The 25,087-nt window shown below is 42.9% G+C and overlaps 1 protein-coding gene across 3 annotated transcripts in view; it reads left to right on the forward strand.

Moving 5' to 3' along the window:
- PTPRA (protein tyrosine phosphatase receptor type A) overlaps positions 1-25,087 on the forward strand; it is a 143,641-nt gene that overhangs the window by 57,831 nt on the left and 60,723 nt on the right. For all 3 annotated transcript variants that reach the window (XM_083571228.1, XM_083571229.1, XM_083571227.1), the window contains exon 2: positions 5,043-5,114. In XM_083571228.1, the coding sequence (XP_083427354.1) occupies positions 5,088-5,114 (27 nt within the window). In that variant the 5' untranslated portion in view covers positions 5,043-5,087. The remainder of the gene's footprint in view (positions 1-5,042; positions 5,115-25,087) is intronic.

Consider the following 25,087-nt stretch of genomic DNA (forward strand, 5'->3'; position numbering starts at 1 on the left):
TGGCAAGTATGCTAATAAAGGTTAAGTTCTGCCCTAAGAAAAGCTGAATTCTTAGGCCTGTATACATTATGCAAGTTGGCATAATTCTTCTCATTTGGAATAAGCTGGCTTTCCTGGTCAAAAAAGGGACAAATGCCTTGAAATGCTGCCTCAGCCATTGGAAACTTTCAGAGGTTTCAACAGACATTGTCATATGCTTTCGAAATTACCGTATTTTTCGCTCTATAAGACGCACCAGACCACAAGACGCACCTAGTTTTTGGAGGAGGAAAACAAGAAAAAAATATTCTGAGTCTCAGAAGCCAGAACAAGAGGGATCGCTGCAGAGTGAAAGCAGCAATCCCTCTTGCTGTTCTGGCTTCTGGGATAGCTGCGCAGCCTGCATTCGCTCCATAAGACGCACACACATTTCCCCTTACTTTTTAGGAGGGAAAAAGTGAGTCTTATAGAGCAAAAAATACGGTAACTTTGCAACCATAAGGGCTAGAAACTTGCTTTTCTTAAATGACAGAAGCTGAGATTTCTCCAAAAGCTTAACATGGCGCCAACTACTATGCTGTGCTCCCACAGAACTATTCACGGTCCTGCCCTTAATTGTAGTGACTTACAGTCCCCATCAATTTTAAGTGCTTACAATTTCCAGCTCGTTCTTCCACTGGATCACGTTAAGCAGAGTTTTTTTCAGTGTGATCAGGTGTCCTCATCTACCAGTACCTAATCTGAAATGAACCTCCAGCAAATCATCACTGGAAGATTAACTATGTTTAATTATCATGACACACATTGACTGGCCCCGGGTCTAAAGGCTTGATTATGGGTAGGCAAACTAAGGCCCAGGGGCCGGGGCCGGCCCAATCGTCTTCTAAATCCGGCCCGCAGATGGTCTGGAAATAAACATGTTTTTACATGAGTAGAATGTGTGCTTTTATTTAAAATGCACCTTTGGATTATTTGTGAGGCATAGGAATTCGTTCATTTTTATTTTCATTTTCAAAATATAGTCCGGCCCCCCACAAGGTCTGAGGGACAGTGGACTGGCCCCCTGCTGAAAAAGTTTACTGACCCCTGGGCTTGATGATCCACATGCAAAAGAAGAAAGGGCATGCTACTGCCATCTGAAGAATGACCTGTTTTAAAATACCGTTTTAGCTAGCATTTTGTGTTTCATTTCCTAAAAGGCTGCCTTACTTTGCTGTGTCGTATTTCCTGACCCTTGACAGAGAGAATGCTGGAGGGAAAAGGAAGTTTCTGAAAAAGTGGAAGCCTTTAATTGATGTGATTTTAATTCAAATTATGGTGCTTTTTGGGTTGGGGGAGCCTGAGCAAGAGACGGGTTGAGAAGAGGACTCTGCTTAGCACAGTGGAGAAAGCAAACTCTCAAATGGTACATAGGAAGCTGCCCTATACTGGGTCAGAGGCATTGGCCCATCTACCTCAGTTTTGTCTATAGTGACTGACTGGCAGTGGAAAACTCCCAGCCCTACCTGGAGATGCTGGGAATTGAATCAGATATGGCGGGTGCTCTACTACTGAGCCTTTCCTCTTTGGTCCTTGATGTGAGCATATGTCCCCTTCAAATATAACATATTAAGAGGAGGGGGGGAGAGGAAGGGTCAAAGTATGTTGTTGTTTAGTCGTTTAGTCGTATTCGACTCTTCGTGACCCCATGGACCAGAGCACGCCAGGCACTCCTGTCTTCCACTGCCTCCCACAGTTTGGTCAAACTCATGCTGGTAGCTTCGAGAACACTATCCAACCATCTCGTCCTCTGTTGTCCCCTTCTCCTTGTGCCCTCCATCTTTCCCAACAACAGGGTCTTTTCCAGGGAGTCTTCTCTTCTCATGAGGTGGCCAAAGTATTGGAGTCTCAGCTTCAGGATCTGTCCTTCCAGTGAGCACTCAGGGCTGATTTCCTTAAGAATGGAGGGGTTTCACCTTCTTGCAGTCCATGGGACTCTCAAGAGTCTCCTCCAGCACCAGAATTCAAAAGCATCAATTCTTCGGCGATCAGCCTTCTTTATGGTCCAGCTCTCACTTCCATACATCACTACTGGTGCTAACTTCCATACATCACTACTGGTGCCAATACATGGTGCTAACTTTGAATCCAGTGCTTATAATTCTCCTCCTCTTAAAAAGTAACAACAGCTTCAGGGGGTCCCAACCTGGATTGGGACTGCAGCGCAAAGAGCGGGAATTAGAGTTAACCTCCCCACTTCATCTTGGTTCTTGTAGGAAATTTCCCACCCCAAGCTGCTACTTGCTAGAAACACTCCCTCTGGAGGGGCAGTTCTCAGCAGGAGAACAGTATAGGGGGAAAGGGTTAACATCCCCTGCTCTGACGCACACAGTCCCAAACATGCGATTAAGAGATGTGGTTAACTTCCAGGTCTAGCTTGACCCTGAGTAGAAGCCAGAAATCTTGAGTGGTTTTTCTTGCATCACCAGACTCTCAAACGTGTAGGCGTAGAAACAGGCCAAAGATTAAAGGCCAGGGCTCTTTCTCCCACCTTGAGCCATAGGAAGCTCATGTGGTGGGGCATAGTGGTTAATTTTGGGGAAAATTAGTGGCATGAAAGTACATGTGATCAGGGCTTTGTGGACTCGGATGTCAAACACAACCTCCCCCCCAAAGATTCGAAATTGCACTGAAAGCCGCGTTTTGTGAAATGTCGATTATGCAACTTGCATGACTTTTTAGCTTGCACAATTCTTCAAATTTTACTATATGCAGGAGCTTTTTTTATTAGGGGTGCAGAGTTTGTTTTGATGAAAGCGTTTACAATGTTTTTATGATGCACAATTTAAAATCAGGAGCTCTTAATTAAGAGGTATATTTCCATTTCCACACAACCTTTGAGAACTCCTGTATCTTGGCATCAGTTCTGGTCCTCCTCTAGGAAGGAAAAAATAGTATTCACCTACTGCCCCCCCCCCGCCCTATTCAGCCAAGACCTCCCACTGCACACTTGTGAACAAGCTCAAAAATTGTAATTCATTGCCTTGGGAGTAAACATTTTTGAAAAAGGTTTGACTTGATTCTCCCTAACTTGAAACCTGCAAGCATGTTCTTTCTCCTAAATGATTGGTTTTATACATCTGCAGACTTTATCCAACTGGAAATCCTCCAGGCTTCTAAGAGTCATTGAACATGCAAGCTTAAGCAAAAGGGCTAGAGGCTCAGTTTACAGTGTTAATCTGACTCTTGAAGCTGATTTTTTTTACCTAGCACCACATTTGATGCTTTTCCTACTCCTTCATAGACCTGCCACATAATTGTGGCTGTGCATAATGTTTTTATTAATTGGCTAATGTGTTGGTTTAGAACTAAAAGATAAGGATTCAACACCCTATTCCGTAACGCACCAACCGACTGACCTGAGACAAGGATTTAGGATTGCTAAAATGGGATTTGCGGCTGAGAGCACACGCTGAAAAAGATATGTGAATGATTGTGTTTCTGAGCAAAGGGAAGTTGGTACTAAATGAACCAATTAAATATTTCTGTGGATCTGCTTTTGCTTCTCTTCTTCCCAACCCCCATTTTTTGTCTTGCAAATTGCCCCCAAGTAGTTTCCTTTGATGCCGTTTCCCCCAGCTTGCTTAACTTGGAAATCTTTCTAGTTCAGAGCTGATGAGAAATATCAATAAGCAAACAGCCCTGATTCTCTCTGGCAGGCTGTCATGTACTAGTTCAGAACATGCTTGTTAGTTCTGTACATTACGTTCATGTGGGATCTTTTGTTTTTGATCTGCTTGGCAGATCAGAGGATGAGGGGGAGTAGAACTGGATCTGGAGGTTGGGGGCAGGATGATTAAAGAGAGATGAGAGGTGAGGCAAGCCTCAAACTCTGTATTCCGCAGGTCACTGTATGTTGGGTGCTGCTGCTTAATGACTTGAAAGTACTACAGCAAGTTAGAACAGAAATCTATAACACAAAAGCTAATGTCAGCAAGTCATCCTTTTTTCTACAGTGATGAATTATGTAATAGTTGGCCTGTTGGAGTAATCTTCGGCCTTTTGATGGGGGCGTGGGGAAAGCCAGAACATGCATAGCAAACAGTGTCTCCAAAGGACACATGCATGAGGCTAGAATACAATATATGTGTTTAAAACCCATTTAAACAAACCTGCCTGTTTATATCTTCTTTAACTTATTAATATGAGGCTGCTCCAGACTTTTAAGTGTCATTTAATAACTTTTGCTGTCTTTGTTTGCTCTGTTTTCTTGGTGCATTAAGATTTAATTGTGGCTTTTATTGTGAAATTTGCATTATGATGCGAACCACTTTAAGAGGACTATATACAGATGCCTGTTTAAATACCTAAATAAATAAACAAATACTCAATTTAATTAATTATTCAAGAGCAAAATAATTTTCTCGTTGTGTCAAACAACTGGGTCATTGACTCCCATTCGGTCTCCAATAGTGGCTCGCTATATGCCATGCTCCACTGCTTTATCTTCACCTGCACTTCACTGTTGAAACCACCACTGGGTTTTAGTTTTGCAAGGGATATTTTATGCTGCCTTGATGGCAGTACAGTAGGCAGTTTGTGTGTTCAAGTGTTCCTAATTAAATTCTCTGTAATGCACAGAGTCGTTGTTTCCAGGAGGAGATGCTTCTAGCCCAGGTATCTTAAGGAAAACCTGTTATCCCGTACCTGTCTGTGGTAATTTTCTGAAATGTTCCTCTGGTTGCTTGGAGAGCAAGCATTTTTGTTTGTCGTGCCCTTCTCATTGAAATCTGTCTCCTGAGAGGCTTGCCTGGCACCTACATGGCTTGCCTCCAAACCTAAGCAAATGCCATATTATTCTCCAAGATATCTTCTCTCTCACACACATACACACAACAAGGTCCTTATGGGAAATCTGGGTTTTCCTGCTGCTTCAAATTTCTGTTTCTTAGCATTCAAAGCCTTCCAGAAAATACAATTGCCAGCCAGGTGTTCTAATTTAGTTGCCATATTCTTAGAGCATTACATCTTCCCTGTCTGAATTTTTATTTCAACTGAAAAACTCATCATCTGTTTCTTTACAGGAGGTAGAGCTTGAAGAACCTTTACGGGATCCAAATGCCTGATGGATGGATGATGTGCCTAAGATAATTAAGGTAAAGAGAATAATTAATTTAATATTTAAAGTTTTTTGCCAAAAATAGAAGACCTGTGCATTTTGTCGCTTTCAACTCTTTGTCCTTGTTTTTATCTTTTTAAGTTATGTATGGTGTAATCACCTTTTTATTATCAACTTTTATCCCTTACGTGTTTTAAGTCTTATGTGTTCAGTTTATCAATGTTTTATCTTATGTCTGTGACCAAAATAAAATTTGATACTGATACTAAAATTTTGCATGTTTCACCCAGATATTTCATCTGATTATTAATTTTTGAGTACAAACAAAATGTTGTCTGCTCCAGTTCAATAGCATTTGCTTCTGCAGGTGTAGTGGTCTTCCTTATATATTTTTACTGTCCTGTACCTTCTGCTGGCTCCACCTGGATGGGGGCGAACAGGGATGCTAACAGGATTTCTTGGTCCCTGGTACACTATTTGTGGGTTGGAGCCCTCTTCAGCCCCTCCTCTGCAAACTAAGGAGATGTTAATTTTGGCTTCTAGGCCTTCATTGGTTTTTAGACACTGAGCACAGAGACTATAGAATTAGTTTAATCGGAAGGCATACAGGCTTTATACTTTTCATAGGCTCTTTTTTAAAAAGCAGGAGTTTGACCCTTTTATACTTGCTAAGATGGCTATCCTTTGAAGTGATGGAGTTGTTGAAATGAGCTTTCTTCTAGTTGTTTGAGTCACCTTGTTGAGTTAACTTGTCCATTAGCTTTCTGTTTGTTCTAGCTGGCAAAATGAATTACATCAATTTGAATAACATGATTTGGACTGTGAAATTTTATAGAGGGAAAGGGTCACATACAGACATCTTCTAACTAACATTTATTACAATTTATTCTGTTCCTGATTGATCATGATGGTATAGCGCCCATCCTGTATGCAAAATAGAGCAAATTATGGTTGTTTGCTTTCCTGCCCGTTACTTATGTGCTGTTGACTTGATTTTTAAATCAACTTTTAAAAAGTTATGTTTTTGTAGTTTTTTTCATAAGATTAGATTTGCTTGTGGGCAGGAAGTAGCTTCCCTGAATTTTTCACTTGGGAGACCCCATTTCAGAAGACCCACTCAATTTATTCTTCCAAGTGGCCTCTCTTAAGGGAGGAAAATGTGAAACTTTCAGTACATTCTCCTGTTTTTAAATGTACATGGACATTTTCTATCCTCTCCATGTGTGTATACGCACTCCCTGTCACACATTCACAAATACCTGGTCAGGAACTGAATTCTACCAGTATAGAGGGAGTGCATGTTGGAGAGAGGGAGGGAGGAGGAAAGCACATGTGGCCTTTCTTGGACCAGCTGTTCTCTCCTAGGGTCTCCCAGGGAGCTTCTTCCTGTGAGTTTCCTTACTTTTTTGGCACTCACTTTAGGCTGATTTTCTCCTGCAAGGGTAATTCAGAGCTTCTCCCCCTCCCAGCCCATTTCCTCAGTTTCAGCCCCAGAGAAATCTGTTATGACACCTGCTCTGCTTATTCCTATTTCCTCTGCTGCAACTCAACTTTATCCACCATTTGTTTCTGAGTGTGGCTGGGAGTAGGCAGTTGTTTGTGTGGAAAAGTGGTCAAGTCAAGATTAGTATTAATAATTTCTTGCAGAATTCTATCGTTATGAGTTTGTGGGATGTGAGACACCCTAAATTCCTGGGCCTATTTAAAGTTAGATTTTAATCGAGGTTTGGGCAGTTAAACAGTGCCAAACACTGAACCCCTGGATTAAGTTTATTTTAGCAAGATAGGTCAGCCTGGTAATAGCTATCATCAAGAAAGCTATCCCATCAGGAAAGCCATTAAGAAGGCAAGGCTGCACCAAACAGTATAGTGGGTGGAGATCCTCCTCCAGCTGTGTGTTAGTGGGCAGAGACAAAATTTCAATTTGAATGAAGTAAGCTGGAGGGAAATTGTTCCAGTCTGTTAGTGGTGACAGGCAGGAAGTGGGGGGGGGGGTAGAGCACAAGGCAGGCTGCCGGGGGGGTGCAGTATACAAGGTGGGCTGACTATGACAGGCTGTAGGAGACAGAGAGCATGGCTAATTTCTATTTTGAGCCCAAGATTACTGCCCCTATGGAAGATCTGTTGGGGGTATAATGCTAGCAGCTCCTCTGTTTAGGCTCAGGCTGTATATATGTGTAAATAAACCGTATATCATAAAGACGTCATAGTCTCCACTGTGCCTCATTGTCGAAAAGGAACCACAGCCCCTGTGTAAGCACACCTGAACCCCTGGAATCTCATATCTGTCAGAGATTGGGGTGGCCTGTAACAATACGTTACACGATGCCACAAAATTTCACACCAGCTATCTAGTTGTATATTAAAATCACATATGCATTGAAGTGACCTGACATAGGACTTCTGTTTCAAACAATATCATTGTGGAGTGGGTACAAATGATCAGCCAAATGAAGATAACACTATCAGTGGGTCTTATCCATGCCTCTGAATACCATTTGGTTTTTTTTATATAAAAACAAACAAACAGGGAGTTGCCTTAATGTCTTATTGATGCTAAAGGTCCTGCAGGATAACCAGATTTCTTTTCTCTCCCCAGGAAGATGGGGGAATGCAGGATCCCATTTTTTTGTGGATTCTGCTGCAGATTTAACATAAGTGCAGGTTAACTATCTTATACTTACCTGCCTGGAATAAAATATGTAATAATTAATGATGAAAACATTAAAAAAACCCCAAGCAAGTAGCCCCTGTTTCACCCATAACTGAGAGAGGTAGGAATAAAATTCTGGCTGAGTTGTGTTTATTCACAGCAGCCCTTTTGAACAATTTGTTCACGTAGAAAGAGAATCTAAAACTCTACATTTTCTGTTGGAAATTTAGTGCTGTAGAGTTCTCCAGTAAATGAAGTAAATATTGACTTGCAGGCACATAGGTTCAGTATAATGTTCCTCTTTGGCTTGTTATAAAGTGTTCTCTGCACCTTTGCCAGATTCAGTTGGCTTTTCCCAAGAGTGCAAGCAGTTATGCCAAATTAAGCAGATTTTGGTCATCATCATTAATTGCCTTTGTCTTCGCTCTTGGGGGACTTCTATTTTAGGAGCTACTAATTTATAGCTGGCCTTCTCAACTTAAAGGGGAGAGATGAGAACTCAGGAAAAAAAGGTTGACTGCCTGGAAGGCTGGTTGGAGAGCTCTTAAGGAGGAATTTCCCCTCTTAACTGTTTCTGTGGAGGAATCTTACATACTTCAGAGTTCCATCTTTCTCTCATGCTTTTTTTTGGCACTTGCCTGGGCTTACTTTTAGCCATGAAATCCGTTCAGAAATTCTGTGCTTAGCCAACTGGTTCACGTTGCCTTGACTTGACTCTCTACGTCTGTGCAGTTGCTTGCATTCTCAGGCCATTTTCTTGAGCATGGAAATGCCTTTTCAGTTAGAACTATACATATATATTATACAAATACTATCTATCTGTATCTATATTTCTGTATCTATGTGCTCCTTTAGGACGCTGGGCAGGATAGATATAAATATAAGAAATAAAAATAAGGTTGCTAGTGCCCTAATCAAGCTAGGGTTGGTGCACAGAAGTTTACTGCTTTCAATTCTGTTTTCCATTTATATTATTACTGAATAGTGCTATAAAATAAAATACCATTCTGTTCTGATTACAAGGCATTGCAAATTGAGGCATACTGGCATTATCTTCAGTTCCAAAATTCTACAAATTTTAGCTAATTCACACAAAGATTTGTCTCGCCTCCTGAATCTGTTTTCCACCCATATGATCTTTTCCCTTTTCCACCTCATTCAGATGCCTCATAGGTGACAGATTGTGCTGTTGCTGATGCTGCTCTGGTTGCCATTCTGCTAAAAAGTCCAGCCAGTATCTGGTGCAATATTACCTTGCAAACCCATAATACCAGCAAAATACATTTTATAATGTGCTGGAAACTGGGTATTCCCGGTGTAAAACACCAAGCACCATTTCCCAGTGCTACAGTTTATCTTAGAAGGAGTTCCTCTGGCACATGCTTGGGTGGGAGCAGAATTCTCCCCATTACGAGTTTTCCAGATTGCTGCTTGCTCATAATAGCCATCCCAGACATTTGTGTTCACAATGGGAGCTGCTAAGGCAGGGCTTTTCTAGTTGTGCCATGTGCCTCGTTCTGCTTTGCTCTTAGCTGCCAAGCTTTTATCTTCCCTCTATTGTCAATCAGTTGGCAAGAGTGGCCTCCCCTAAGCAAACTTGGAGGGGGTGGGAGAGATCATCCTACACTTCCAGGCCATCTTGAATGCCTTTCCAGTTCTGTGATCACGTATAGTATGAAGGCTTTGTTAATGGGTCAAAGTTGCTATAAGATGGTGAGCAATGCAAACAATGTAAAAAAAAAAGGCACCTTTTCCTAAAGTGGCTTTTAGTTGGGAGAAGACACAGCCATGGGGTGGGGACTCTTCCAGTGACATAGTTGAAGAAAATCTGGGTTAATGGGGCAGTAATAGTACCAAAGCTCATATTTTGCTTTGGGCAGTCAAGAGTTGTGTAGATAATCCGGGTGTATATTCACATTTCTCCATAGAAATCAACTTTTCTCTCAGCTCTCACTTCCTCTTACCTTTTTGCCTCTTTTGGTGCCTAATTCTTACTATTACCAGATGTACTGTATATTCACTTAGCTATTGTCCAGTTTTTTTTACAAATTTCACTAAGCCAGATACTTTTCCTGATTTGGGGGGGGGGGAATATTGATGTGCAGAGTAAAATCACACTTCTAATAAATCCTGTGAGGCAAATGTTGACTAAAAGTGGCCTCCCAGCAAGTCTTGGCTAAAACTTTTTCCAAGATTGTGCAGTGGTACCTTGGTTGTCGAACGGCTTAGCTCCCGAACAAATCAGCTCCCAAATGCCACAAACCCAGAAGTAAGTTGTAATGGTTATAGGGGTTGCTCGTGCGTAAGTTGCCACCACTCCTGGCTAGGTTACCTGGTTGAACCCTTTCTGTCTGGACAGCCCTTCACTTCGTGGCTGTTTCAGTCGCTGGCAGAATCCGTCAGTGGGCGTTTCTTGAACTTCTTCCAGCAAAGAAGTTCTTTGACGCCAAGTCCCCTCCTACTCTCCCTGCGCGGAAGTCTTCTGCGCAGGGAGGGTGTGGGCAGCGGACCATCCGTGCTCTCTCCGCTGGTCTCCGGTGAAGAGTCCTGGAGCCTCCTCTCCGATTCCCCATCTGCCCCCCTTCTCCACTGGTGTTACGCTGATTTCCTTCCCCAGCAGATGGGCTGCCTCTCTGCCTGCTGGGACCCTCTCCGGCATCCCTCTGGAGCCCTCCCTCCGCCTCTGGCTCCGATGGCAGTTCCCTGACATAAGTGTTCCGGTTTGCGAACGTTGTTTGGAAGCCAAATTGCTGACGCGGCTTCCGATTGAATGCAGGAAGCTCCTGCAGCCAAGCGGAAGCTTCGCCTTGGTTTTTGAATGGTTCCGGGAGCCGAATGGACCCCCGGAACGGATTACGTTTGGCAACCAAGGTACCACTGTATTAGATTTGACTTTTTCTGTTCTTTTTTAGCACTGTGAATATATTTTAGTATGAATGTGTGAGTTGGGAGTGCCAGTCTGATGGCCATACCTTCAGATGTGAAGGAAATAAGCAGCTATCGTATCTTTAAAAGACATCTGAAGGCAGCCCTGTTCAGGGAAGTTTTTAATATTTAACGCTGTACTATTTTTAACACTTGATTGGGAGCCACCCAGAGTGGCTGGGGAAACTCAGCCAGATGGGTGGGTTATAAATAAATTGTTGTTGTTGTTGTTGTTGTTGTTGTTGTTGTTGTTGTTGTTGTTGTTGTTGTTATATTCCAGTGATAGAAATGACTGTGATCTGATTATGCAGATCCCCTATAATCATTTCATTGTTACAATGTTTCCATGTGAATGTTGTCCTCCATTATAATTGTTATGATGGATGGATTGGCCATCCTTGAGACTTCCATCTGTAGCCTAATGACTAGTTTTCCAGTAAACAGCATATCATTATTAGATATATGAGTGGGGCCAAAGTTGCTGTTTTATGAGGAGGTTGAGGAGGAAGTGGCCCATAGCTCAGTGGTAGAGGATGTGCAAGATGTTGCTGATCGCCGAAGAATTGATGCTTTTGAATTACGGTGCTGGAGGAGACTCATGGACTGCAAGAAGATCAAACCTCTCCATTCTGAAGGAAATCAGCCCTGCGTGCTCATTGGAGGGCCAGATCCTAAAGCTTAGGCTCCAATACTTTGGCCACCACATGAGAAGAGAAGACTCCCTGGAAAAGACCCTGATGTTGGGAAAGACTGAGGGCACAAGGAGAAGGGGACGACAGAGGACGAGATGGTTGGACGGACAGTGTTATAGAAGTTACCAACATGAATTTAACGAAACTCCGGGAAGACAGGAGTGCCTGGTGTGCTCTGGTCCATGGGATCATGTAGAGTTGGAAACGACTAAACAACAACAAAAGAGGATGTGCACAGACCCAGGATCAGTCATTTGCATCAAATGTGTAAAATGTGAAAAAGAGACTTAAGGTATCCTTAAAACTCACATCTGTATGCATTAGATGTGCATTTCTCAGAATTGCTGTCCTGTCACCATCAGCAATGATATATGTATTGCTGTTTAAGGAAGCCTGTCTCTCATTTGTGTTTTACATGTTTGAGGCAGCTGTTTATACCATAGTGGAATAATATATTTTGAAGAATGCGAAGCTGTTCTTCTGCATCGGAGAGTAGGCAAGGTATTTTGACCTCACTTCATCTTGTTGACCGTAAAGTATATATACATGGCTTTGGGGTTCTAATTTGAAGCACCAGTTTTCAGCTCTCTTGTGTATTGAAAAGCACAGCTAGCTGTGGTTTGATAACAAAAAGCACAAACTTTTCCAGTAAAGAAACATTCTCCTGTAACTGTTGAAGTTGTGGGTTTCAAAGAGCATAATCTGGGATAAGAAGAGTTAAGCCTGTTGGTAATAGCTCCTTCTCAAACTGGGTCATTTGGCGTTCCCCTCTCCCTCTTCCTTGTACACTTGCTGTGGCATAAAAGGCCCTTTCATGAGTTTTATTGACTCTCTCGTGACTGCCAGACTGCCACAGGCACATTGTGAAGAATAAAGGCCCTCTCCTGATACACATCCCCTGGGCCTGTTCATGCTTGCCTGGCCTCCACTCCCAGTCTGGAATGGAGCGAGTGCAAACGTACAAAACTATGCTAGATTTATACCCACTTTTAAGCCATTAGAAATGGTCTGTTGCAGGCTGAACAGTGTGGGCAAGAAGTTACCAAGGTTGACTCTCATGGGCCGCATCCTTAGGCAGAATGCCTGTGTACCATGGATTGGTTCAAGGTTAAGCACAGTGGCACAGACAATCTGATTCCCAAGAACATCCTAGATGTCTCCATTATTTCTAGTCTAACACTGCACTGCCCTCCTTGGGTCAACGGCAGTAGCCACTGGTTTGATTCCAGCTGAACAGAGAATCAACCACGCAGGACTAAGCCAAGAATTTTGTCCCAGAGTGGATGGTGTTCTCGAAGCTACCAGCATGAGTCTGACCAAACTGCGGGAGGCAGTGGAGGACAGAAGTGCCTGGCGTGCTCTGGTCCAGGAGCTCACGAAGAGTCGGACACGACTAAACGACTAAACAACAACAATATGGTCTGAAGGCACACAAGACCACCACTTCACCAAAGCTATGGAGCTCTTGAGTCTGGTCAGGGCCTGGATGAGTGACCCCCCCTGGAAACCACTTAAAAGCTACCATTTTCAGCTGGGGTGTGTGTGTGTGTGTGTGTGTGTGTGTGTGTGTGTGTGCACTTGCTGCATTGGGTTCCATGATGTAAGAAAAGCTGGCTGGATATAAACCTAATAATCTACTACTATATCTTTATGTGGGAAACTTAAAATTTCTAAATGCATTTTTAATAAGAACTAACTAAATAAACAAATGTAAATAAATGCATATAGTAATACTGGAACACGTTCAGGGTTTTAACTTTTTAAGGTTTCACTTAGGAAACACACGTGTGTGGTTGTCTGACTTGCTTTTCAGGGCAGGGAGATGTAAACGATTTCCTTTTCTTCATGCAGTGCTTTACAGAGGAAGGCCTTTATCCACAATGCTCTCTGCTGGGCATTTCTCCATCAGTTGCTTAGCAAAATGTTAATGTTATTTAAAAGCTTCACATTTTTCAACGCGTTCAGTAAATGTTTCCCTCCTATTTGATTTATTTGGCTGATTTTCAGCTGTGCATTTTATATGGTTCATTGGTGTGTTGTCCTCTTGTACTGTTATCTGACAACTGATATTGGGAGCTGTATTTGATGTTCTGTTATAATTTATTTTTTCAAGTAAATGTTTCCGTCTGCCTCTGTAATTCTGGTTTCCTTTCAGCTGCTCTCTACTGGAGGTCTCAGATTCATAAATTCTTCAGCATGCTCTGGAAACTGATGTAAGATTTAACAGATGTAGCTCTCTGCTTTAGTGGAAAGGTGATGAGGAAGGTCCTTTCTTGACAAACATAAGTTGAGTTTTACTTTTAGCTGGGGGAGTTGACGGTGTTCTCAGCCTGTATTTTACAGGGTGCATCAACTGACCACTGAAACTGTCTGGTAGGCTGAATTGGAATTGGAAGGAAAATCCTCCTCCAGTTTTAGGCTAGTTACCTTCCCCCATCTCAATAAACATGGCTGGGGAAATGTTTCAAATTCCTACACGCCCGTATAGGTTTTTGAAGCCTACATCAAAGTTAGGCACTCTGCGGCAGTGATGTCTACAACTGGTTGTTTAAAAGGTAAACTGGCATTCCTCATCAGTGGGAATTCCACAAGAGATTCCAGACACCACATTGTCCACAGCAATGGCACTCTTCCCCATGATTTATTGCACAGCTGGAGTTCTGGAAAGAAACCTGTGAGATCTTGCCATTACCTTCACTGGGGCTAGACTTCAAAAGACTGTTCAAACTAGCCATGGTTAAGTCTTGCTATTTATTCCTCTATTTTTAATATACTTAGATCCTACTCTTCTTTGGAAAACTCTGAGCTGCCTTCTTGCGCTCCTGGTGGCCTCCCATCCCAAATATTCATTACATTCCTACCTGCTTTGATTCAACACTCGTGTAGCTTTCGATCTATGTTTTATGAATATATGCCTCTAGGAACATTGCCACAGTTCTTTCTTCTTTTAAAATCATGTATAGGTACAGGTAGTGCAGATCTATAAATTGATATTAGCTGCTGTAGTTCTATCACAGAGTTATGTACACACAATGCATAGTTAAAATATGGAATACCCTCCCACAAGATGATGACTACCAACTTGGATACCTTTAAAAGAGAATTATGGCTTGCCGATTGGAAGGTTGGCGGTTCGAATCTCTGTGACGGGGTGAGCTCCTGTTGCTCAGTCCCAGCTCCTGCCAACCTAGCAGTTCGAAAGCACGTCAAAAGTGCAAGTAGATAAATAGGTAGCGCTCTGGGGGGGAAGGTAAACGGCATTTCCGTGCGCTGCTCTGGTTTTGTCAGAAGCGGCTTGGTCATGCTGGCTACATGACCCGAAAAAACTGTCTGCGGACAAACGTCGGCTCCCTCGGCCAGTAAAGCAAGATGAGCGCTGCAACCCCAGAGTCGTTTGCGACTGAACTTAACTTTCAGGGGTCCTTTACCTTTACTTTTTAAAGGTTTCTAGCTGGGATGACTATGCTCTGCTTCTACTGCGAGAGGCAGTATCCCACTGTTATAAAACTTATTGGAAACCACATGTTGGGAGAGGATCGTTGTACTCAGGCCCTGCTTATGGGCTTCCTGTAAGAGCAGGATGATGGGCTAGATATGCTTTTGGTTTGTTTGGGAGAGCTATTCTTAATTTTTATAAAAGATTTATATGCCACACTTTCATAAGAAATACACCAGGGTGGCATACAGCATAAAAATGTAATAGATCAATAATAACATTGGTAAAAACATCTGTAATGTGTCAATGAAAAGTGGTGGTTTCAAATAAAATTAATTAATGGCACATGGGCATAAATGTACCAGTCAGGACCAGGTGCTTGGGGACGGCTGTCCTCTTCAGCCTCCAGTGCAGTGAATGCACCTTGGATAAAATCTGGCTGCTCTTCTCTTAAGAACTGGACAGCTTATAGGTTATAAGCCCACTGGGCAAGAACTTGCTCTGGCAGGTGCTACGTGTGGTGCTGTGTTGAATCTAAATACACAAGTGTATCTGATGACATGTGGGCAGCAGACCTGAGCCTGAGTTTTGGAACCGCTGGAAGGTTTAGAGGGCAGCCAAGAGAATGCGAAATGCACTGGTGGTTAACCCTACATGAGAGAGATCGCAGTTGGTTGGTTGGCATCCGTCTGTTTCTGGAGACCACGGAGGAGTGCGCCTGTGGGGAGTGAAGTCAAGCTGTTGCAAGGTTATAGCACTTGCTGTGGCTGTAGAGACCGATACAGGAGGGACATGTTTTGTTGCATCTGGGGCAGATGGAGGCATCTGGTTGCGCAGCTGCAGATGCTCCATGGTGTTTCTTCTCTCTTGTGCTCCTTCCTCCTCTGATCGCTGCTGTGGATGCATGACCTGACTGTCTCCAGGCATTTGCGGCTATCTGCAAGGGATTCTCACAAGCAGGGTTGATGTTGCCAGCCTTCATATCACAGGTGCATACTGTATTTTTCGCTCCATTGAACGCAGTTTTTCCCTTCCAAAAATTGAGGGGAAATGTGTGTGCGTCCTATGGAGCGAATGCAGGCTTGTCCGGCAGGGAGAGGCTGCACGGGGCTATGGCTTCTTTAGCTCCACGCAGCCTCTCCCGGCAGGGAGGGATTGCGCGGGGCTAAAGAGGAAGCCAAAGCAGCCAGTGGGATCCATCCCGCTCGCTGCCCTGGCTTGTTCCATAGCCGCGCGCAACCCCTCCGGCAGGGAGAAGTTGTGCGCAGCCTGTACGCTGCTCTTTGGGGCTGGGGGGGGAGATTTTTTTAATTGATTTTCCCATCTAAAAACTAGGTGCACCCTATGGTCCGGTGCGCCCTATGGTGCGAAAAATACGGTATATCTTTGTAAAACAGAGTTTGTCTGGGCTTGGTGCCTGAAGCCCACTCTCCGTAGAGCAGATCCTTACGGGTCCTGCCATCAGTATCCAGTGGTAATACAGTGGTACCTCGAGTTAATAACTTAATTTGTTCTGGAGGTCCATTCTTAACCTGAAACTGTTCTTAACCTGAAGCACCACTTTAGCTAATGGGGCCTCCTGCTGCCGCTGCCACGCAATTTCTGTTCTCATCCTGAAGCAAAGTTCTTAACCCGAGGTACTATTTCTGGGTTAGCAGAGTCTGTAACCTGAAGCATCTGTAACCCGAGGTACCACTGGTAATGCAAGTAGTTACTCCAGCTGCTTTGAACTTAGGGATTCAACATAGCTATAGCACTCAGCTGAAAAGTCTACTCCTGTGACGGAAGGTGGGGTGGAATTTTAATATCTGGAGCTGTCCCTTTAATCTCCACCTGTGTTCTATATCCTAAAACTTCCTGAACTTTTAACCTGGCTGGTTTTTAGCCTGGCTCTGTTCCTGAACTTGCTAACTCATTAAGTGTTTGACGTCTGGTTTTTCTGATGAGAGCTGGAACTGCTCCATTGTGCATTCAGAACCCTGCTGGAAGTGACAGTGGCTTGCTGCAGGTGTCTGCCTTGTGTGCTGTTATCTTGAGAGGGGACCCCTGGGGTCAAGTGCTGGCACTCGTTCCCTTTTAATCATGCCATCTCATACATGTAATGGCACTGAATTATGCCGCTTCCAAGCTGGGCCGGAATCTGCTGCTTCTAGCAGCCCTCAGCATATCTGCCTTCTTTTGCCAGCTTCAGATTCTGCTGGTTTCCAGTCCCTCCCTTTAAGTCTGCAGCAGACATTTATTTCTATTAAGCAGTACTCTCTGAGCAGGTCAGAGCCAAAATTCCCAGTTGTAAACACCATCATGAAACTACTGATTAAGAGAGGAAGTGCTGTGGTTATGAATTATGGGCAGTAGCTTTTCCAAGCACAGTTGCCTTTCGTTTACGTCAACCCATAGGTTTGCAAAAACCACTGTCAAGTGTTGACATCTGATTACGAGGGTTGATTCTCTCTGAAAACCTGTCTGTAGCAGCTTATATACACAACTAAAAATGTCTCTTTATGTGTTGGCTTGTAGGTGGCTAACCTTGTTTGGGCTCAAACACCATACATCATTCTGGGTATGACTTTTTTCTGTAAAAATGGGTCTGATTTTTTATCTTTCAAAATAAATCTTGGAGCGGAGGCTACAAAAGACTTTTTGGACTCAAGAGTACCACAGCAGGGGATCCTTGAGAGGTGTGTGTGTGTGTGTGTGTGTGTGTCTTTACACACACACACACACACACACACACACACACACTTCTCTATATTGAATATATGAAAGAAATCCACGAAAATGAACAGTTAGAACATAAAGCTAAGCAGGGGTCAGCAAACCTTTTCAACAGGGGGCCGGTCCACTGTCCCTCAGACCTTTGGGGGGGGGGGGTGGACTATATTTTGAAGGGGGGGAAATGAATGAATTCCTATGCCCCACAAATCACCCAGAGATGCATTTTAAATAAAAGGACACATTCTACTCATGTAAAAACACACTGATTCCCGGACTGTCCGTGGGCCGGATTGAGAAGGCAATTGGGCCAGATCCGGCCTCTGGGCTTTAGTTTGCCTACCCATGGCTAAAACAATAATAATTATTTATAAATTTGCCTGGTCTGTCCACATAATTATGTTTACCGTGTGCCATTTATGTCTTCTTTTCCCACACACCCTATAGAATGAAGAACTGTCTCTATTACCTGTTCCACGAGAATGCATAGTCGACTTACATAGGTTTAACTTAGGTGATTTCAGTTTTACGCTCTTAACAGCCAAATGGCCAGTTGAAATCGCACAAATTAAACGTGCAGAAGGCAGTGATCTTAAAAGCTCTTCCTGTGCAGGGTTTTCCTGGCATGGAAAGAGCTTTTAAGCTTTTCTGCCTTGCTTAGGAGGTAAGACGTGTTTGGTGCACCACCTCTGGAAGGTAAGATTGCTTGTGGTTCCAATGGGTTGTTTTGACTATACACAATATCAGCCTTATGTGCTATCCCAGGAACATAACACCCACGCAAGATGCGAGTCGGCTGCATAGTGTTCGTTCTTTTGGTTCTTCTGTTCCAATGTAAACTGAATAAAATTAAACCTTCCTGAGTAGAACACACCCTATTTTATTTGGTCCCTATGCAAACAAGCCTTTTGTGTCAGATTATCTGACATACGTAGGAACCAAAGCTTCTTGTACCAGGTTTCTACTGTGACTCCTTCAAGATGTTTCCAAAAGTGAGCAGCCGCTGTTTGCCATAAGCAGGAAGTTAAAATGGACAAATGGGGGGGGGATCTTGGGGACCTACAAAAAATGCATGTGAGGGCTATATACAGCCCACAGGCAAACAACCCATTACAGAGGTTGCCTTCACAAAATTAAAGCGCAACACAATCTGACCTCTTTTCATTCCCTTGGATACTACCTCATGTGTGTCTTCCGAAAGGCAAACAAGGCCAGCATATAGCCTACTGGCTTCCTTTCGGATTCTGTGCTGGTCACATACTAGATCAATTCTTAGTGTCTTATCTAGAATTTTTTAGAAGCAGAATATCTATTATGTATGGACCTTAATGTTAGTTTGTGTAAATGACAATCCAATAACGTGTGGCCCATGTGTTCTTTTTGTTATTATGTTATATTCATGGTGTCACTGCTGAAAAAACAATAAAATGCATGTATCCTACTTTGCCCTTGCAGACATTTATATGATTTAGCAGTGTACACATATTAAACGCTATAAAAATTAAATATTTTCCCTACAACTCTTACGCTGTAATTTTACTGATGGCAAATCAGTAAAATATGTAGAGACTATCTCTGTGTCAAAGCGTGTGTAGGGAAGAAAGTAAGAAAGTTAAAGCATAATAAAGGAATTTTCTTAACACATTTAAGGCCTGATGGTTCTTTCTAGATGGGTTCTCAAGTCCTTAGTTAAAAGCCCTCCTCTCTACTCCATCTCAGAAGTTGGCCCCAAGCACTTTGTGTCTTAGATAAAGAATCAAGAAGAAAAAGGAAGTCATCTCATGATTTCCTAGGCCAGAAAGGAAGTTCTGTGGCACACAAAGATCCTTTCTTTAAATGAAAGCTTCTGCCTTCAATCTTCCAGCTCTGCCTTCTTAATAGAAAAAAAAAAACAGTTTACTGGAAGAGGGAGGGACCAACTCACTTTGGACACAATCCAGCCCCCGTCAGCCACAGTTAGCGGGGTGAAAAGGCTTGTGTAAACCAATCAGAGAGAATGATGCCATTCTAAGCTCTGCTTACACATCCTTGTAGTTTCAAGCATTCTTTTAACCATTTATTCTTGTTAATAGCTCATAAGAATGAAAAGTGTGGAGGGAAATTAGGAGGCATTCCTGATCACAAAGAATTCTATATGGACCTGTACATCCAAACGAAACTTTAGGACCTGTAAACACACAAGGAAGGGGGCACTGGGGACAAGCATGGCAACTCCACCATCGCTGTCATTTTCAAACTTATTTCCATGAGGATGGGGTTGCTTCCCCCACATGTGTTTACTGTTACCTCTTTGGAACACCTGAAGAGAGGGCTGAGGAAGAGTGGAGACGGAAATGGGTGCAGTAGAATACAATGGAGAAGCAGGAAAGATGGGAATGCAGACGGGACTTTGCTACGTAAGTGAGTCTTGAGAGGGAATGTCTGTTTGCAAACATAAACAAGCAGCATAACTGAAGGCATAGAGGTAGGATACTATTACAGGCCACCCCAATCTCCGAGCAGTGTGAAATTCCAGGGGTCTTGGCACTTAACCAGGCGCTTGTGTTTTCTTTGGAATGAGTCATAGCAGGGACTATGGTGTCTTTATGGCATATGGTTTTATTCACACATGTATACAACCTGAGTGTAGAATTGAAGGGGAGGGGTGTACAGGTACATGTCTTTTTTCCCCCCTCAAAAATTTTATTGATTTTTTACATCTACAGTGGTACCTCGGGTTAAGTACTTAATACGTTCCGGAGGTCTGTACTTAACCTGAAACAGTTCTTAACCTGAAGCACCACTTTTAGCTAATGGGGCCTCCCGCTGCTGCCACGCTGTTCTCATCCTGAAGCAAAGTTCTTAACCTGAAGCACTATTTCTGGGTTAGTGGAGTCTGTAACCTGAAGCGCATGTAACCTGAAGTGTATGTAACCCGAGGTACCACTGTTTAAAGAATAAAACATCCAAAACAGAACACACACTACAATACTACAAGAAAAAGAAAAAAGAAAAAGAAAAACACATTTTCTTTCTTATATTCATTTTAAATTCCATTATTACGTGACTTCCTCGAATCCCCCCTAACTGAATTTCATTATGTTCCTTTGTAACAGTTCCCCCAAACATCTATTACAATCAGTTCCTTCCATTTACTATCTTCATCTCTTTTCTTATTGTCTTAAATCCATCTTACTATACAATATTCATATTATAATCCTAGGCCTGTTTAATACTTTCAAGTATCTTCTTAATTATCTAATGTTACAGTATTTGGCTAAATATACTCTAAATTTCATTCAATCTTCTTGGTATTCCTCCTCTTTCTGTTCGCGGATTCTTCCAGTCAGGTCAGCCAGCTCTCAAAACTCCAACATCTTCATCTGCCATTCTTCTACTGTTGGTATTTCTTGAGAGGTACTTGTCTTTTTTTGCTGCTATGCTGCCGGGGTGAATCCGGTGCTTTGCCCAGTAGCACGGTAGCAAAAGATACAGCTTCAAGAGAAGATACAGTCCAAGAGAAGCCAGCTTCTGCCATAAGCGCAGCAGCCAAACAGGCAGTCAGCATTGCCCTGAGCCTTGGCTTCAAACAGCAGCCAGCATGGTTCAGAGCTTCTTTGTAGCAGCCTGCTCCGGTCAGCCTACCTGGCTTCTGTGCCCCTCCATCTTTCCAAAAACCCTTGCCAAAACTTGACCTCCCCTTCCACTTGCATCACTGCGCCCTGTAACCCTGGCAACCTCCCCCTCTGTGCCCAGCAGTGTCTTCTGTTTTAACTGCCCATTTCAGCCTTTGTTTCTTAATGGTTCATCTCCCCGCTAGCCATGTCAAGCTGGCATGGCTTGTTATCCCGCAGTGTTTGGCACTGTTTTAGTCTTTATCAATTCTAACTTTTAACAAGTTCAGGAATTGTGGGCGGCTTGCAGCCACAGACTCTGGTCCCCCAAACCTGTAGCAATACAGATGACTCCATAGGCCAGCAGTTATTTCAGACTGTCCACCTTCAAGGAACCTTTTCCACTTCTACTCATTTCCTTAGTAATGCCAGTGTGTTCTGAGACATATTTTTTGCACCAGCTAAGTTAATGCAAAACCTTTGCATGCCATGTTGTGTATGTGCATTGCAGGAAAGATAGGAAGCTTGACATTCCCTCCCACCCCGGAATGCTCATTGAGAAACTCCTAATAATAATAATAATAATAATAATAATTTATTTATACCCCACCCATAGTTTGAAAACCACTGCTGTAGGTATTAAGGGTGAAACAGACTTCTGATGTTGCACTTCTCCAGTTTATTTGAATTACATAGCACAGTCCGGCTTTTGATAAGTATTCTGTGTAATTGGTAACCTTAATAATATGTGCTGTTTCCTTCAATATGTAAGAGTGTTGATTGATTCCGTTGATGTTAATAGCAAATCCTCTGGCTGTCAGCCGGTAACGGAATAGTTACTTTGGGTTCCACAGAAGGTTCCCATGAGTTTGTGCTTTTTATGGCTTTCTAAAAGGCACCCTGTTTAAAGTGGTGTTGGGCATTTTAACCTCTTTTTCATCATATGATGTTTTTTCATTTCCTCCCACTTTCAATGGGCAGCATTGTCCAAACCTTCCTTGTTTTCTGTTTTTGTCCATTTCTCCTCCTCTCCCCCGAACTGTAAGCCGCAGTTTCAGTCCTGAAAGGGAGAAAGTTCTTGGAGATTTTGAATGTGTGTGTCTTTGTCATCTGAGGAACAGTCTAATCATTCCATAAACACTGGCACGGCTGCCCTTCTCGAAGCAGAGAGACGGACTTTAGAAAAGAGCCTTGAAGTTTTCTCCCATGGAAACCTCAACGTGCTTGGTTGGTTTTGCTTTTAGCATTTAAAGCCCTGAAACAACTTGAAGCCAGGTTACCCAAGACTGTGCTTCTCAAGCTATCTGATTGCTGGACTGGCAATTTACACACACACACACACACACACACACACACACACAAAATGCCAGGGACCAGTACCATATTTTGTTCCTGAAGTGCCCCATCCAGCCTGGGCTGTGGGGTTGCTCAGATCCAGCAGCTGATGGTTCATTGACTGGCGCTGGTCCATGGTGCTACATTGAGTAGCACTGATCAAAGACATAAATAATAATAATAATTATTTTATATATATATATATATATATATATATATATATATATATATATATCCCGCCCTCCCCAGCCGAAGCCGGGCTCAGAGCGGCCAACAACAACAAAAGTAACACAACATTCTAAAATCAATTCATTTTAAAATCAATTCAAAATCAAATTCATGGGAACCATTGGGCTAGAGTTCTGTGAGGATTACCAAAGGAGGGAGTCAGACTGTAGCTTGGCCAAAGTCCTGGTGGAACAGCTCTGTCTTGCAGGCCCTGCGGAAAGATGTCAAGTCCCGCAGGGCCCTAGTCTCTTGGGACAGAGTATTCCACCAGATCTCTTCCAGGCAACTGTACTCCTTCGACTGGGCACTGCCAATAGTGCTTCGTTCCACCACTGCTATGGTCTGTTGATTCAGAATTGAAGGGGGGCAAATGCAAACATAAAAGCTGAAAGGGACTAGGTCTAACCAGGCTTTAGAGCAGTGTCACAGAGGTTATTATTATTATTATTATTATTATTATTATTATTAATTTTATTTACACCCTACCCATCTGAGTGGGTTTCCCCAGCCACTCTGGGTGCCTTTCAATATATATAAAACATAGTAAAAAGAAATAGAATTGTTGTTATATTTAATTATTTCATTTATGAATTTCTTCCCATTAGACATCCAGAAACAATTTACAGTGGGTGGAATTCAACAGTTTATGGTAAGTGTCCCATCAGCGCAAGCATTGTAGCTTGGCAGGCAGAACAATCGCCTCCCCCCTTCCCCAACCACAAAAGTTTTGGGGGTTCTCTTGACACCCCAAGCTAATTTTGGGGGAGACGCAGGGGGAGAGGAGTAAAGCCTTAATTGGTCAAGCGTCCACACAGGGCTTGTGCTGCCTGGATTTGTTAGGTGAATCCCTCCCAATGTAATAAAAGCATATATAAAACAGTTAAATATATGCAAACAGTTGCATATATAAAACATTTCTAAAAAACATGACTATATGTATAAAAATAGCTGGAAACAGCAACAGCACATGTATAAAAAGAATTCAAATCCAATACAGCTACCAGCTGGGTCAGCAATTGAGCACAGAGGGAAGTTGATGGGGACCCTGGTTATCAAAGAGTACCAAACGAACCTCAATCTTCAAATCATTGCTTGCAGAAAAACTCATTTATGAGGCTAATTGCATGCTATTGGTATCCTGCACTGCCATGTAATCCATACACCACATATTTCACTTTAGGTCAGGGGTAGGCAACCCGCGGCTCCGGAGCTGCATGTGGCTCTTTTACACCTTTGCCGCGGCTTCCGGGGCGGATACTAGCGAGGGGAGGAGGCGCATTGTGCGCCCCGACACTCCCCCCTGTGGCGGGCGCTGTACTGGCTGTGACGTTGCATGGGGGCGGCGCGTGCATTAGTCACGCACCGTCCCGACGTCACCTTCCCGCCCGCCCGCTACATTATAAGGGGCATGTACGCTGGTCACTGCATTGAAAGGGGGCATGTACGCTGGTCACTGTTTTGAAGGGGAGTGAAGAACACACACACACAAAAAGGTAACTTGTTAATTTAACGTTTATTTCTATGAGGAGGAGTAATTCTGAGGGGTCAAACAAAGAAATAATAAAAAAGTGACAAAAAAGTTATTTTTATAATGACAAGTTTTGCGGCTCCCAGTTTTTTTTTCTTCGGAAACGGGTCCAAGTGGCTCTTTTTGTCTTAAAGGTTGCAGACCCCTGCTTTAGGTGCTAATCACTTTCTGCCTATGTTTAGAATGCATCAATATCTGTACACATGTTTTGTGGTTCCTTCATGTCCTCTCATCTTAAAAAAATGAATTTAGAATAGTACTGTGCACCAGCGAAAATATAACTCTATGATTCTCTGATTTTGCGAGACAGGAGAGAATACCTTCTTTAATACAGAGTGATTTGACACCACAAGTCAAGTTCTATGTTCATTCAGTATTCAGAGGAGAATAGTCTTATAAATCATTTGCATGAGAGCAGGCAGTCTGCGGGAAGTGATTGTACCCTACCCTCAAGAGTTCAGCCCATGGATCCTGGTTTGCTGCTCCTTTCTGCACCCTGCTCTTGGTTTTATTTATTTTTATCAAGAAAATCAATTTATCTCTAGTTTAACGAGGAGCCATCTAAAACATTCATTAAAAATACGGATAAAAGCAAACATTAAAAACAAGCTAACATAAAATCTTGCAATTTAAAAACAATGATACATAATAAAGTTACATATTAAAATTGTTTATCTTGCTAGGCTGAAACCATAGGAACCAACTTTTTGAGGTCAAAGACCACCCCCCTAAATATCTGAGGGGCCTGGGCCCACCCAAAGTTGATAGGCATTGCCATTCAAATGGCGTGCGTGCACCACATCATGTGATCAATAATGCAGGGTGTGGCTTACCTCCCCCCCCCCCATATTTTATTCAAGCTGGCACCCCTGGCTGAAAACAATGGGAACTGGGGTCAGCTTTGCCAC

This window comes from Podarcis filfolensis (genome assembly GCF_964270895.1).
Source record: "Podarcis filfolensis genome assembly, chromosome: 9".
In the NCBI taxonomy this organism is placed as follows: Eukaryota; Metazoa; Chordata; class Lepidosauria; order Squamata; family Lacertidae; genus Podarcis; species Podarcis filfolensis.